At 38.4% G+C, this 16,364-nt stretch overlaps 1 protein-coding gene across 3 annotated transcripts in view; it reads left to right on the top strand.

The window, feature by feature from the left end:
• ZFYVE28 (zinc finger FYVE-type containing 28) overlaps window positions 1-16,364 on the top strand; it is a 177,302-nt gene that overhangs the window by 135,841 nt on the left and 25,097 nt on the right. For 2 of the 3 annotated variants that reach the window (XM_075420388.1, XM_075420387.1), the window contains one exon: window positions 1,670-1,774. The exons of the other annotated variant lie outside the window; for it this stretch is intronic. In XM_075420388.1, the coding sequence (XP_075276503.1) occupies window positions 1,670-1,774 (105 nt within the window). The remainder of the gene's footprint in view (window positions 1-1,669; window positions 1,775-16,364) is intronic. 3 annotated transcript variants of the gene reach the window in all.

Genomic DNA, 16,364 nt, shown 5'->3' with positions numbered 1-16,364 from the left:
TTTAATATCATTTAGCTTCCATAAAACAGATAGCAAAAGTACATTTTAGTAGCATGACCGTATTGTAAGATTGGGTGGGTAAAGGTGATGAGCTATAAAAGAGTAAGCCTTTGTTTAAATGCATATATCTCTTCATAATGAGCAAAATTAGCAAGGGAAATCATATAAAACGAAAGTTAAACAGATTTTTGTTCAAGTCTGATAAAATTATTTTCCAGTTGTGACAGCTCTGCTTTCAACTAAAGCATAATGCACTTGGGATTTATTTTCAAATTGGCAATCAGAAATGAGGAACATGGAGTACATTTTCCAAGCAATTAGTGGGAGGTATGCAAACAAATCCTATTATTTCTTAGTGGGATTAGAGCACATACCTTCCATATGCTGCTTTGAGGAATTCCCCTTAAGCGTTCTTCCAGACTTCTAGCTGCAAAAATAACTACAATAGTAAATTTGGTAGAAGAAAAGAATTTGGAACGTAGCTGCTCTGTATATGTACCCTGCATACACCTACAAATCAAAAAGAGCATAAAAAAATCTGCTAGTAATTGTGGAGAAGTAAGGTAAAATAATCCTGACCTATATAATTACATCTCTTAACTAAATAGGTTTCTTAGGCTGCTCTCTGCGTTGTCCAAAGATTTCTGTTGCCTGAACATTTGAGTTCAGCAGGCTCGAATGATTCTTCTGCACTGCCTAGAGCCAATACAGCTTTAATACCTCTGCTCAAGATCACATATTTTCATATCTAGTATAATTTAATTTTTTCAGCTTATGGAATTTCTAGTAGCTGAGCAGTAAATTGTTACCGAGACAAAAAAAATTGGTATTTCCGATATAGTTCTGTAGTGCTTGCAAAACTATTTTTAATCTTCTAATCCTAGTTTATGTTGATAGTATGATGTAAGATCTAAATTGATGTGTTATTTAAAGGCTTTTCATTAGCCCAGGAATGCCAGTGAAGTTGTGTACCATTCATTTAAATTATTCATATCCTTTTATTTAGTAGCTAGTGGATTTGCTCTGATGGAGCATCAGTGGTTTGCCATAGGCCTGCTTCTTCCTGCTCATCTGTTGGTTTAAAGCACAAAAGCTGTGGTATACGTGTGGCAGTTAGAGGGACTGAGCACATTTAGGGGTGGGGGTATTACCTTTGTCTTCTTCACTGAAGAGTCAGCTTTCTGCTTTCTCACAGACTTTTTCCTTCCTGTTGGAAGCAAAGCTAGATCAAACTTGCCATGATATTTCAGAAGTTCTTGAAGCTTATTGTTTAGGGTGTCTTAGGCTGAAACATGCAGCGACTTGAGGAACTTTCAGTTTTGTACTATCTTTCTTGTAACATTAAACCACACTTGGCAGCATGGGCACGCTATTTCTTCTAGACCCTATGAAAATGTAAGATCCTCGGTTCTTTCCTGAATGTTTTAACGATATGATGTGAATTAAATTGAAGATTTTTACAGAATGCATGGCCCCTGACTTTGCCAAATTGTTGGTCCATTTGGGAAGAAAACAGAATAGGTTTGTATCGTGTTCTGAAGAGCAAAAAATATAACTGCCAGTTTATGCATTTCTGTATGATCCGTGACAAGCCATGAGTTATCACAGTGCTCTGTTTTTAACCTTCGTTCACTTCAGCATTTCATTTTGTTTCCATATGTTTTTTCAGTTCTCGGGATGGCTTACGTGATTCCCCCCTCAGCTCCATCTCCAGCAGTGACTATGAGAGTGTTTCTGTCACTACATGTAGTCTCTCCAGCATATACGCTCTGAGGTAATAACATCACTTCGCAGTCAGATTTGACAAATGGTATTGGGTTATGCTTGGTTAAAAATTTTCCTTGAATTAATAATCAAGTGACAGCAACACTTCTGAGTATTCGTCCTTTTGAACAGCAGGTGCTTTTATTTTTTTCTAGCAGTTTTCTTCAGCGCTGTGGCAATTGAGAGGCAACTGTTTACGGCAAAGTTTTAATGCATACAGCAATGAATTATGTATGTCTATGATCTCCCTTCGATTTGTCCATATAGCATTTCTTGAGACATTTCTTTCGTTGTTGGCCAAAATTGTTAAGAATACTAGTTTATATTCTCGTCTTCTGAAACTGCATGAGAGTTTTAACTTAATTAGTTCTGTTCAGAGCACTTAATGAGAATAATAGAGGAATAAAGTTTAGGGCAGAAAAATGTTACTAACGGAGAAATGTGAGTTCTTTGCTCTTTTTAGGGTGTGTGTAACATACGTGTGTGATACATTGCATATGTTGTGTGCAATAACATAATTGCTCTGGTACAGGCAGACTGAAATACCACTGTTTCCATTGAGGTAGATCTTCCACTGCTGCCTGTCCTCCTTTTTTGATCATCCAGCACTTAATTTCAGCTTCAGGAATTCCCAATTTTGTCTAGGTTTGGGGATCATAAAAGAGGGTTAAAAGGTCTTTTCTAGCAGTCATAGAGGAAATAGTACATATGTATTTTCTTAGGATGTGCACATCTTCGGGCTCAGTTTTTTTTTTTTTGGAGTTCTGTGTTTTTAAAATAAGGGCAGAAAGCTGTGACAATTTTCATGTTTTAATTTAGAAATATATTTCTTTTCGAATGTTCTTCAAACAAAACCCAGTTTACCTGCATGCAGCAGTTGCCCTCTTCTAAATACGGTGTACATCAGAGACTGTTTCACACAGGGCTGTCTGAACAGATGATAGAATTAACCTCAGTTATTATTCAGGTGCAACTGGATCAGTGAGAATATGTAAATCTTCATTAGGTGCTCCACCTCTTTTGAAGGCCTTAGTGTGCTGCCTTTGGATGTTAGTATTGCAGTTGCCACTGTATTGATGCTTAGGTAAATTTCAGGTTTTGTTTTCCTTGAAGTTTGATTTATAAGGCAGTATTTGTACATGTGCATTTGTGCCTTTGTCCACTGATTAATGGCATTGTATCATCCCTAGGTTTCATGCAAGAAATCCAAGTTATCTATTTTTACAGACTGTATCTGATTGATATTACTAGAGAGCTAGCTGCTGTAGATTATGATCCAATAAAAAAAATAGCCAAGAGCCTGCTTGACTATACTGAATACTTGAATTTCCCCTTTTGAAATACTTAGTTTTAAAAAAGTTTAAACTCCTTTTAACAACTTTAATAAAATAAAAGAAGGGTAAAAAAGCTCAGAAGTCTGCTTCACAGTACTATGTTCCTAGATCTACATGCATAAAAATGTAATATTCAGTACATCTATTTGTATTATATTTTAGAATATGTTATTTTGAAGGAGCTCCCCTGTTCTTTTATCTTCTATTACCTAAAAAGTTTTATTTGGCTACTAAACAAATTCTCTGGAGCCGTATCATTTGTTTACTACAACAAGCATGTTCCTTGCAAAGCCCGTCTCTACAAAATGTTCTTTCCTGGAAGAAGTAAGTTCTCCCTGATGTCATGTGCATATCCAAAATAATATCTAAATTGTTTTTTGATGGTTTCCTTTTTCTCTGAAATACGCCATTTTAATGTGCTTAATTTCTTGCTGTTTTCACTTAACAACAATGAGAAACTTAAATGTAACATTTGCATTTTTTTCTGAAAAATAATTAGTGAAACATAGAATTCTTGAAATGCATTTATGTGGCCTTTCAGTGTCCCCGTGACTCAGAAACAATTCCTTTGCACGGTTAGATAATCAATACTGAGGCTGAAAGTGGTGTTGTCAGATTGCAGTGTGTTTTGAAGTGCCTTCAGACAATTCTGCCCTGGTAGCCAGCACAGCTTCACCAGAATAGCACGGAGTGTTCAGTGAGCTGCTCGTGTATTAAATGGCATAGACTGAATGGAACTGAAACAGTGCAGTATTGTATATATGGAATCCTGTATATGTATACGTTTATTGTTTTCCACATAGAGAACCAGGGAGGAAACTCCTACTCCTTGGATCCCAGAGCACCGTTCAACCCGTGGGGCATTGTGTGCCGTTTTGGTTTTTACTGGGAGGAAAAAGCTGTTAGGACTGTAGGAACCGTTTGGGGCCTGTTAAAGGAGGCTGCTTCAAATCAGCCTGTGATTACTGCCTTAGACTTTTTCTGTTGTCAAGCAGTGCTGTGTAATTTTTTGAGCTATATTCATCCCTCCTAATTTTAGGCACCAAACTGATAGACCTAAATTAGGAGTTTTGCTGCTGTAGGTTCCCTCTTTAGTCTATGGAGAAAAGTGGAAACCTTGGCTGAACGTGTAATTTGTTGAAATGCATCTGGGCCAGAGATTTTCAGTCTCTAAATCAGAACTATGATTGCATACTTTGATTACTGACTGTGCTCACACAGTCATTTGAAAAACATTTTAAAACCTTGCTCAAGGATTGTAGAGCACAAATTGAAGAAGAAAAAAAAAAAGCACAGGGGACTTCTCAAATGGTTTTGCTAAGGGAAAGGTTGATCATTTCATTGCTACCTGATCTGTGTAGGAGGTTCCTCCCTCTGGTCTCAGTGGTCTCATGGTCAAGTTAAATGTTCAGCCCAGTTCGGAAGATGATTGTTCATTAAGCAGTATCTGGACTTGAGACTGATCAGTAGTCAGCTTTCTCAGCAGAGAATAAATGTATTCCATGTATTTCAGAGCATTGCAGAGAAACTGTGTTTTTATGCAAACTCACAAGAGTATGCAGAATTTTTTTGTTGCTTCAGTGTGACTGTGGAATAGTACTGCTGACTTGAGTGCAAATGAGGTGTTTGTAACTACAGCAGGGAAATGGCAATTGGTCTGTTGCTTATATTAGCTCCAGGAAACAATCCATCCAGTTTTTCATTTTTAATGACTACTTTTTCATAAATGAAATTTTTAGAACAATTTTTAATATAACTATAACTTACTGAATTGTATATAGGCAGCTAATAAAATACACTGCTGGAATCTTATCCATTTCAGTGTTGGAAGAGCTAAAGTCAGTAGCTTTTAAAAATAAACTGTTTGCAGGGAATTTGGCTGTCGGCTTTCAACCTGCATTAGAATTATTGGGCAAGATCCTGAGAGCCATTAATTTGAGTGGAAACCTAAGTGAAGGCTATTAATATGCTAACAGAATGAGATTGCTTCATATGCTTAAAGCCAAGTTCTCTGAAAGAACGGAGCTAGAAAATGGCAAGAAAAGTGTTGTTTTGGGAATGATGAGGAAAAATAGGTGAGACAACAGAAGAACAAAGTAGTTACAATTAGTTGATTTCAAGCCTCAGTGGAATTTTTGGCGTAAGTGCATGGGAGGAGGAAATACTGATGAATTTGTATTAAAGCGTTTGCCTGCCGAGAGTACATGGTAAAGCCTGCCTCTTGATTTTAAGGTTATGATGAGCCAATACATGACAACTTTAAATATAAATAATAATGTTTAAAACTAACCTTAATGATAAAATACATGTCTTCTCTAGTCAGCAGTCACTTTTTTTAAGATATGTCATTGTGGCCTAAATATTGGTGGTTTGTGGTATATTTTTCTACAGTTTTAGGCATTTACAAAAATTGGTGGTGGAATTTAGCATATGTTATTTACAGTCTGTAAAAGGAGGCATCTGAAATGCATGGTGACACAAGTCTATGCCGAAACAGCAGGAGTCTGCCAGCAATTAGTGGGACATTTTTCTGGCTATTTCTGTTGGAATATCTGTATTTCCATACATGTGGGCAAACCCCAAGGTTGTTGGCTTGCTGTCTGTAGTTGAATGGTATCTCTTACTTCACTGTGCGTTTTGAGAATATCCCTGTTAGTATAAACACAAGTGTGAAACAAGGCAGGGAATGTTGTCTTAGTGTATAAATGAGATGAAATTTTCGTTACCTGCTTCTGAAATAGAGGGTGTTTTGCAGGAGACTGTATGAAGCTGCGTTGCCAGTCAGTTCATAGAATGATAGAATAGCCCAGGTTGGAAGAGATCTCAGAAGATCATCTGAGCCAACTTGTTGTGGGAAGGGGAGCCTATCTAGCACCTTGTCCAGTTGCATCTTGAAAACCTGCAGCAATGGGGACTCTACCACATCCCTGGGGAGGTTGTTCCAGTGATTGATTGTTCTCAGTGTAAAATATTTATCTTTTTATATCAAGATGAAATTTCTCCTCTTGCATCTTGTCCTCTCCATGTGGCTCCTTGTGAAGAGAGCACCTCCATCCTCTTTGTACTGGAACTACAGTACTACAAAACTACTTTGTACTTTTACGTACTGGAAAACTGTGACAAGGTCCTCCCAAACCTTCTCTTTCTTCTCCAGGGAGACAAGACCTAACTCCTTCAGCCTCCTTGTAGGACGGGTTCTCCATTATTTTCATGGCTCCCCTTTAGACCCTCTTCAGTCTGTGTATGTCTCTTCTTGAATTGTGGAGACCAGAACTGGACACAGTACTCCAGGCGTGGCCTGCCAAGCGCTTGGTAGCGTGGAATGATCACATCTCTTATCTCCCTAGTAAGGTCCCTACGGATGCCACCCAGGATCTGATCTGTTTTCGTTGATGCAGCATTGAAGCAAACGTGGTGATGGTGCTCTCAATGCCATCGTCCAGAGCACTTAGGAAGATGTTGAACAGTGTGAGGCCCAGGGTCAATCCCCGGGGGACCTCACTTGTGACAGGCTGCCAGCCTGAGTGAAAACCATCGACCACCCCTCTCCAAGCGTGACCTGGGAGCCAGTTCCTTACCCATCTCACAGACTAAGCCAAGCCCTGTGGGTAGACAGTTCTTTACAAAAACAGGCTTTATACTGTGCTTTTTCATCAGTAGAACTCAGTGCCTTGAGAGGATGCAAGAAAAGGCAAAATAACTTGGTCGTTCAGCAGGACTGTGAATTATACTGGGAGAATTGAGTTCTTTCATCTCATGGTCCAGAGCTATGCATTCATCTGTGCTATCAAAGCTACAGCACAGATTACAAGCCCACAACTTTTAATAGAGAGACCACAACTACTCTGGGGATCTTAGAGATGATAGCGTGGAGGACAACAAATAGGTTAACAATGTGGTTTTAACTGATGGGTCGCAGTCTGCCTGATCAGGTTATGTTCATTTATGCTAGGTAAAATGACAGAATAATTCTGCATTGATGTTTGGTGTTGTCATTTTTGTTTTGATTAATGTGTTATTGTAGATTTTATTTCCCCCTTTTTTTCTGTAGAGCTTTTCTTTATGGAAAGGCTGCTAATAACCAGGAAAAGGCTGGTGATAATGGCTTTACATGTACTGTATTACTGCCATGGAAGTAAAGAGTTCAGTGAGAAGAGTTGTGGGAAGAGACAGGGGTTTATACCTGGAGCAAATCAGAATACCTTCTAGAATAGGTGCTATTCCTGCCTAATGGTTTGGAACTGCAGATTGTCAGTGTGTGTTTTAGGCACTCTCAGTCTGTGATGTTTTTTATAGTTCTGTCACTCAAGCAGTGTGAGGGCAATTAATATGCATATTAATACAATCATAACCAGGCTGCTGTGTACAATCTTATTGCTTTGCTGCTACATCCATTGCCCTAACAACCAGCTGAGCAGTACCAGCAAAACAAAAAAGTTGTCATTGATGAGGTCTGTCAGCTTTTCCTGGTGATTTTAGTCAGCGAGACATATGTGACTGAAGCAGATGTCTCTGGTTTTTCAGCGCCAGGATTCTTCTTGATCTGTCTTATGTCTATCTTGTTCTTCACCCTGAAGAAAAAAAATCAAATATCCAAATGGTGCAGCATTTTCTATGCTGTAGTGTTCCCTTTTAAGAAATTCCACAAAGTATTTTTGGGTATATTATATGCGTGTCTTTGTCTTCAGTAGCAAGTAACTGATGCAGATTTTATTTTCTCAAGGAATAACCCAGGCAGCTTGTGAGAACTGCTTGTTAGCGAGTGCTTGCTACAGTGGGAAGGTGAAAATTCAGTATTTCAAAGTTTTTTTTGTCTTTCCATATTAAAATGATCAACTTCATATTTTAGCAATGTTAAAATATCCAACATGGTTGAAGTAAATGTAATATGAAGTATGTGCCTCTCTGTGTAAATCAAGTGAAATAGGGCAATGTATGAAGCTGACTAGCATCAGTGGCAGAGGCAATGAATCTGTCCTAGTGAAAGCGGTAGACTCCCCAAAATTTGCCATTTGGGCCTGTATTCCAGGTGGCATGTCATCTGGCTGGAGACTGACAAAAGTGATCGTAATGCGTTTGTGTTCTTGTTTCTACATAGCTTACTTGTCATTTTCATTTTTACTAATTTGGTCACATTTATAAACGTGTTCATTTTAATGAGGTGTAAAAGTCTGTTATTGAATGTCACTTGGTGCTTCCTGTGCTACTAATAGAACAAAAATTACTAGCTTTCAGAAATTAGGTCTTATTTTACAAATTGGTTTTTTTCCCCAGAAAAACCCTTAGAATAGCATGTTTGGGAGTTTTGAGATTGTGTAATTAACTAAAATCACTATAGTAACCTCAAGTTTTGCAGAGTTTTTGACAAAGCCTAAAACTAAGATACGTTGTAAAACCAGAATTATGTTGGAGGAAAAAAGAGAGGATTTCCTCATACTTATAGCTGCATTGAAGGTGAGAAATTGAGAAAGCTTTCTTTTCTAATTAATTTTAGGTCTCCACCTAATACTTTAATTAGCTTCTCAGCTTTGACTCCCACGGCTGGATACCGAATTCCTGAGGGATTCTCCTAGACCTTCAGATGCTTTAAGTACTTCAGCTGGTTGCTCTGTATTATTTTTTGAGGGAACTGATGGAGGAGACATGAAAATGTTGTGCTAATAAGTCTCCCTGTCCCTCAGAGTTCTTCTTGCTGGATAATGTTTTTCCGTGCTGCTTCTGTCTCTTTCTGCCACAAACAGGAGTTGCAACTCAAGAGAGTATTTGCTGGAATTGGATGCTAAATTAATTCACTTCTTACTATGCCATACAGAGTGGTTGCTTGCGTATTGCAGAGGACATTGCTGAAGAGCTGTATGAAATGACTCTTTGCCCTTGAAAGTATTTGTATCCAAGTTCTCTGTCCTGTGTCGAGTTCTGGACAAGGTGTAAAAGCTGGGACGGATGTGTTTCTGTCCCTGTATCAGGTAGCAGAGCTGATGTTAAGTACTGTTTCTTCATAAGTGCTATCCTCTTTCAGTTTTTAACTTTCAGTTTTTCCAGTCAGGATTATTTTTGAAGTTTAAATATTTCTGTGCTCTGATTTCGTATTATTTGTCCTTTTACAGTGTGAGTGAACGTTTGAGAGCTTAAAATGCATGCTTGATTACAAGGCAGTGCTAGAAAAAGAACCACAGTGGTGGAACTGAGAAAATCTTAGTAGAACCTCAGCAATTCTAATATATTTTCAGTCTATTTTTTCTTGAATTTTACAATACCTTTATCTTGCAGGTTTTATCCGTTTTTGGTTTAAATTCTAAGACAAATAGTAAATGTACTACCTTGCAAGTATCTGCCATTGAATTTGCTGGTTAGAAAGCAGCCTGTTGATTACTAATGTTTTAAGTTACTTGTTGATACTCACTCGTATAGAATTTTTATCTATAATGAACAAAAAAGCTATTTGGGAGAGAACACTGTTAAAGCTGATATATCCTGCATCAACAATGTTGTTTATTTTAATTCCCATTTGAAATACGGTATCTCTGCATTCTTCTGAAAATCCAGGCCAGAGTGGTAATGAGTTTGAATAAGCCGGTTGTCTAGGTAGAGTTTCTTATGGTTGATCTGTTTGGCAACATGCTGGTTCAACAGCTGTGGTTTTTGAAAAGTTCCACATGGTAAATACGAGAATGTTCTGCAGTTCGAGGTTTGAAGAGCTGAGGAAGGATTCAACATGATGTTCTTCCAACAGAGTGGGCAGCTGGAGAAGCTGCTGGAGTGGGGGGCAGAAGTTATTGCTTTTAATTTCAATTTCAGTAGTCTTCAATGCTCAGGAGTTTTTCCTGATTGAACACATTACTTAGAATCATAGAATCATTCAGGTTGGAAAAGACCAAGATCTAAGATCATCAAGTCCAACTGTCAATCCAACACCACCATGCCTACTAAACCATGTCCCGAAGTGCCACCTCTACACGTTTTTTGAACACCTCCAGGGATGGAGACTCCATGACTTCCCTGGGCAGCCTGTTCCAATGTCTGACCACTCTTTCAGGAAATAAATTCTTCCTAATATCCAATCTATATTAGGATTATTTCTATCCAATTGAGGGTGTTTCCTCTCATCCTATTGCTAGTTACTTGGGAGAAGAGACCAACACCTGCTTCACTACACCCTCCTTTCAGGTAGTTGTAGAGAGCAATAAAGTCTCCCCTCAGTCTCCTCTTCTCCAGACTAAACAGCCCCAGCTCCCTCAGCCACTCCTCATAGGACTTGTTCTCTGGACCCTTCATCAGCCTCGTTGTCCTTCTCTGGACACACTCCAGCACCTCAATGTCCTTCTTTTAGTGAGGGGCCCAACACTGAACACAGTACTCGAGGTGCAGCCTCACCAGTGCCGAGTACAGGGGCACGATCACCTCCCTACTCCTGCTGGCCACACTATTCCTGATACAAGCCAGGGTGCCATTGGCCTTCTTGACCACCTGAGCACACTGCTGGCTCATGTTCAGCCGGCTGTCAACCAACATCCCAAGATCCTTTTCCACCAGGCAGCTTTCCAGCCACTCTTCCCCAAACCTGTAGCGTTGCATGGGGTGGTTGTGACCCAAGTGCAGGACCCATGGCTAATCCTGGTAGCCAAACTGCATATTTCAATCAGTTGACTTCAGATTGCCCACCTCTACTGGTGCAGAAGATGCTATAAAGGGTCTTCTGCAAATCTTGCAGTGTATGAAAAATAATTCTCCTACTGTGGAATTCAAAAGTTTGACAGCAGATGGGGCTTATTGAACATGTCCTACCATGTATGGAGCTGGCCATTGCTAATACATGTGATAGTACTGTAGTATAGTCAAGTCCGCTCCTTCTGGTGGTGCCTAGCTAGATTGTTCCTGACAGAGGGATTTCCATGCAGTTGTATTGCTTATTTCTCAAAACAAAATTTTGAAGCCTTGGGAACACTTTATGGTTTTTTGGTGTTCCCCCCCCCCCCCCCCCCTCTTTAGCCTTTTCTTTTAAAATAGAGAGTAAATACCTAAGGGATTGCATACAAAAACTCTTGACTTGGTAAAATATTAGGGCTAAAAAGTTAAGAAATATAGTTCTGAATTAAAGCTTTTTTTAGTCTCCTTTACATGTAGCTTCTGGGGTAATTCCTTAAAATATGGTCCTTACCTAAATAACTATATGCTATTACCCAAATAATAAGACATGTTCTGGATTTGATTTAAGTGACTCTAAAATTGAGTGTGGAGCCACCCACTTCACTTAAAATAATTGTAAGAAGCCATTAATTTCATAATTTTCCTCCCAACCATATCAAAACCTAGTACATGTTAGAAACCAAAGGGTTTTAACCTGCTGTTTATTGTTTCCTGTGAGAGTACCCAAAAAGAAACACCAGAGGTACTGCAAAAAGTAGGGTGAGAAGCGGTGACTTTTTTTTTTTTTTACTGACATGGAATCGTACTTCTCTTACCAAACCCCTATCATTTTCCTCTTGTCACTCCTATATACAACCTTTGTCTGTCCCCAGCTATTGTCTGATCTTTATATGGCCTTTGGAGCAGTTGTTTCTTCTTTTTTTTTTTTTTTTTTTTTTTTTTGACAAATTAGTACCCAGAGTTGACTACATCCTTATAAAGTATAGACGTAAGAGTGATAAAAGTAAGAGTAATAGCTTGGGAAAGACAGGTTGACAGGTTAGTGGTGGGGTTTCAGTTACAGCCTGCACGACTATCAGTGGGATGAATGTACCAGTTACTGAAGTAGTTCTAGAAATTGTGTGCAGACAATAACACGGATATGGCTGCAAAAGTTTTAGGTTTGTTTTTTTAAAATTTACTTAAAGTATGGAAAAAATCAGATAGGAGAGAAAAAAGTTAAATATCGTAGGTTGGGTAAAAAGCGTGTTATTGATGTTGTACACAGAGGATAAGGTGGGATTTTAATTCACTATAAAGTGGATTCGCAAGCTTTGAATTCACACTACAGCAGGAAGTGTTACCTCTTTTGTTGCAGATGGTTGCATGCTACTTATACCTACGCACGTGCCGTTTGTTGGAGATTTCGAGCAAGCGAATAGGAATCGCTGGTGTCACAGGCATTTGTAGAACACAGATGGTGTAAGGATGGTGAATGAATTATGTGTTAACACTTTTCTGGTAAACACTTGTAGTATTGTTCTTAGAACTTCTTAAGTGTTTTGCTTTTAGACTTTGTGGGGATGAGTTTGTCTTGCTGGAACTTGAGCTGTCTCAGTGTAAAGGCACCACTAACAATTTTATGAAATCTGTGCCTGAGAATTAGTTGCAATCAGAGCTTGCCTGAAATCAGACTTAGAGGGTGATCTTACTTTCCTGTTAAATTTGGTGACATAATTGCATCATTTATAGTAGAATAGATATGTTTGGGTTACTCCTTTGCAAATAGTGACCGCTTTTGATCTAAGATTTCTGAAAACTAACAAATAAAACCAAACCACTTTCTTAGCTTTTTCAGTATTCTTCTGAAAACACGATGATTTATTTGATTTCTTTGTATTCATTGTATTCGATACAGTGAACTTTTCTTTTTATCTGCCAATGCTGTATATTTAATGCATACTTCAGATACTCTGAGGGTTTGCTTGTAAGTAATGAGAAATTCTTTGAGAGACTCTCATACAGTCTGCATTCATATCAGAGCAGATTTCGGGATTAATGGACCAAATGCTTCTAGACAAATTTAGAATGAAACACCTGTGAGCCGTCACAGGTTTCTACTGCTGGCTATTTTTTGAGCACAACTGTAAAATATTTAAATTTGGAACAACTTTGCTTCAATTTACTTTGGTAGTTCAGTTTTAGACTTTGTTGGTTTTACTGGTTTTGGATGAGTTTCAAGGACCAACAAATTCAGCATAAGACTGTCGGTATCGCAGATGGTTACTTAAAACAACCGACCACTTCTGAAAGCGTCAGTCGTAATCTTCTAGTTCCACGGTCCTGTTTTCCATTATGTATGGGTACTACCACTTGACCTGGCTCACGGGTATCCTCTGGAACTTAAAAGCTGTAAAGCAGGTTGGTTCCACGAGTGAAAGATGATATTGTGTGCAATTGCATTGTTCGGTTTTGTTTGCTTTGACACCAGGCAACTATTCTAGAGATACATCTTTAAAGTGCTGAAGATCTTGCTAATCTTCTAATGTGACAAATGGAGAGTAGTTTTAAAATTCCTAGCCAAGTTAGGTAAAAAGCTAATTCATTTTTATCTGCCAGAGGGTATCTGTTTCTTTATAACATATAAGCAGGTTTACTATTTGGAATCAACCTTTTACATAATGTCTTATTTCTTGATGTTTGCCTTCAGATATGTTAACTTTGCAATGGTTTTACAATATGAAAAATAAATACATGATAAGCATTGTATATATGATAAACATTTCACAAGGGGAATTCCATGCTTATTTTGCTCTTATCTATTCTTAACCTAATTCCTTGGGTAATGCAGGGTTCCCTTCAACCAAGAAGTTGAGAAAATGAGGACTTGTCCCTAGCTACTTAGTATGGCTATTTATATTCTGCAGTGATACTTAATTCTGCAGATATCAGCAGTGAAGCATTCCAGATCTGAGTGTAGTCTGATGTTAATGAAATGCTTCCTACACATCTGGTATCAACTGAGAATTCTGAGCCATATTATGCATGTTAGATAAGCCAAGTAGGAATGGTATTCCTTATAGAACTGAAAAAATAACTTGGTTGAAAGAATAATTTAAAGAACAATTAAGCTGAACTCTGTAGATCAAAATTCAGGTTTATTTTTTATAATATCAGTTTTAAAAAAATCAAGAGAATCTTTTATATTTGCATAGATGCAATCGCTGCTGTTTGGAATACTGTTATAAGAAAAGCTGTCTCTCTTGCTTTTTATCTGAAACAATTGCTATGTTTCTGTTCATACAGTCTTTCTGACTGCCTCTACAACATTAATGTTCTGCCTACGTTCTCTAACAGTGAGATATATTTTAAAGTAAAGAACAGATGGTCATTAGTCATTCTTTGAGAGTCTTTTTTGTCTAAATCCGACTTGGTTGTGTTGGTGAAGGTAGAGTAATTCTTCCTAACTCTGTAGTGATTCTTGGGTCCAGTTTTAAATTCTGGAACGCTCACTTTTCTCTTTCCCATGGCTCAAGCAATCCTGAATACAAAATATCCTCTTTTCTGAACCTCTTGTATATGGATATTGTACTTTACACGTGACTGTGCATCTGAGAGTGTTTTAGAAATGGGAGTACGCATGCATGCTGACGTTCCATCCCACAGTGCTGAAGCAATTCGTATGTACTCTGTGCTGGGGATTTTTAGGACAAAAAGATTCCAGCCAGTCTTGTGGTGGGACATAACCAGTCTTAATGACACACCACTGAATCTTACACAGAATAGCCTGGAACACAGGTAGGTGAAACCACATTCCTTGGAGGTAAAACTGCATTGCTCCCAGTTGGAGGAAACTTGGGAAGGCAAACTTTATTATTAGAGTTGGTCAGAGCTTGGACAGAATTGTGGAATGAGCCTTTCTGCAAAACAGCAAAAGAGTAAGTAGTTTATATTCTTGAAAAGCACTCTTCGCAGCTCTCTGCCCACTTAACACCTTACTTTGAAATATTTCTTCTTCAGCTGTGATGTGGAGGGAAGAGTCATCCTTGCATCAGCACCCCTGCTTTCCCCTGTGCTAAGGTTTTGGCTTGCTGGAAGTTTCAGAGAGACCACTGAGTTGGGATTATGTAGTTACACACACGGACTGCATTTGTCTCTGTCAGGAGGTCTATGCTTGCCTTGGAGAGCAGCTTATAGTGCAGATGTGTATATCACTGTAAGAGCAATTTCTTAAAAACAAGAGGTGGGGTGGGGGAGTAGACCTTATGTGGCCGTGTTACAAGGCAGACAAACTCCTTTATCTGTGTATGTGAGCATTTCGGCAAATAGGCAATCATTTGCCACGTACCATTGTGAATTGGGGATTGCTTCCTGGCTCTTACCGCCTTTCAGTTTACTCCTGCATAAGCCACATTCTTACATGACCTTTTCATTGTCTTGAACGCAGACCTTTCCACACTGACAGGCTTGCTATTATTTTATATATATATTACATTCCCTATGGAAAAGCAAAGGAGAAATTGAGAGAGAGAATTCTCACTCAGTTCTCAGTATCTTTAATAAACCTAGCCAGCTGTGGTGCTGAGGGAGCTGTAAACACAAAACTAACATCTTTTTACAAGAACTTGCTTTCATTAAGAGCAATAGATAACATGAACAAAATGAGTCTCTTGCAAGCCTGCTTTTTACTCTGTCTTTGAAAGAATGGGAAGCCAGTTAAGGTACTTGTGGTACACATTTTCCATTGATATTTCTATCAATAACTACTCTCCGCTATTTATTTATTTTCAATTCTGTCTTTGCTAGGGCTTTTAAGATTGTATGGCCTAATAAATTCATTTTTACATTTGAAAATATTACCTGTATAGACTACAGGTAGAATTTCTAAACTATATCCCATAAAATTTTGTTATAAATAATTATAAATGTTACCTATGTGTCTTATCCTGCAATGACTGTTCATGCATACTGCCATAGGGATGGGATCTGCAACGTGGGGAATGTTTCAGCACTCAATAAAAGCAGATTGAACTCGGAATGTGTTAGAAACTACTTCCTTCATTATGCATGCTATATTTCAGTCAGTAATTTTCCTTTTTTAACATAGTAGTTGTCTGCGTAGTAGGGAGTTCTGGAGTTTTGGACAACCAAAGTAGAATTCTCAGTAAAATATTCCATATTTTTTTGTAAGCATGGGTTGAGATTAATTTCTTTCCAATATGTGGGGAAAAAGGTTTAGTGTTCTGCTGTCTCTGAAGATAGCAGAGTAGGAATGCATGTCTCCTTTGGTCAACACAGTGAATCCATAGGACTTCAGTGTAATTACATCCTGCGATCTACTCCCAGTTAAGGGTTTTTCCATTGAAGTGCTACTTTTTCCCCAAGTACTTCGTTTTTTAAAAAATACATCTTGATTTACAAATGGTTTAGGTAATTCCTGATATTTGAAGAAGCTGGATTCCCACCAAAGCTTCCCTGTCGTCTCAGGTTGCTTCAAGCTTCCTCTCCATAAAGAGGGGGTGAGGGTGGAAATGGCTGGCAACTGTGCATCTGGTATTTAAAAGAAAATTTAAATCTTTAGTAGATATTTGATGACACACTTCTATCTCTTTGGAGTTCATGAGCCATCCTGTTACAATG

This window comes from Opisthocomus hoazin, chromosome 5 (genome assembly GCF_030867145.1).
Source record: "Opisthocomus hoazin isolate bOpiHoa1 chromosome 5, bOpiHoa1.hap1, whole genome shotgun sequence".
Lineage (NCBI taxonomy): Eukaryota > Metazoa > Chordata > Aves > Opisthocomiformes > Opisthocomidae > Opisthocomus > Opisthocomus hoazin.
Note: the sequence above shows the minus strand (reverse complement) of the source record. Positions and strands in the feature narration are given on the sequence as shown.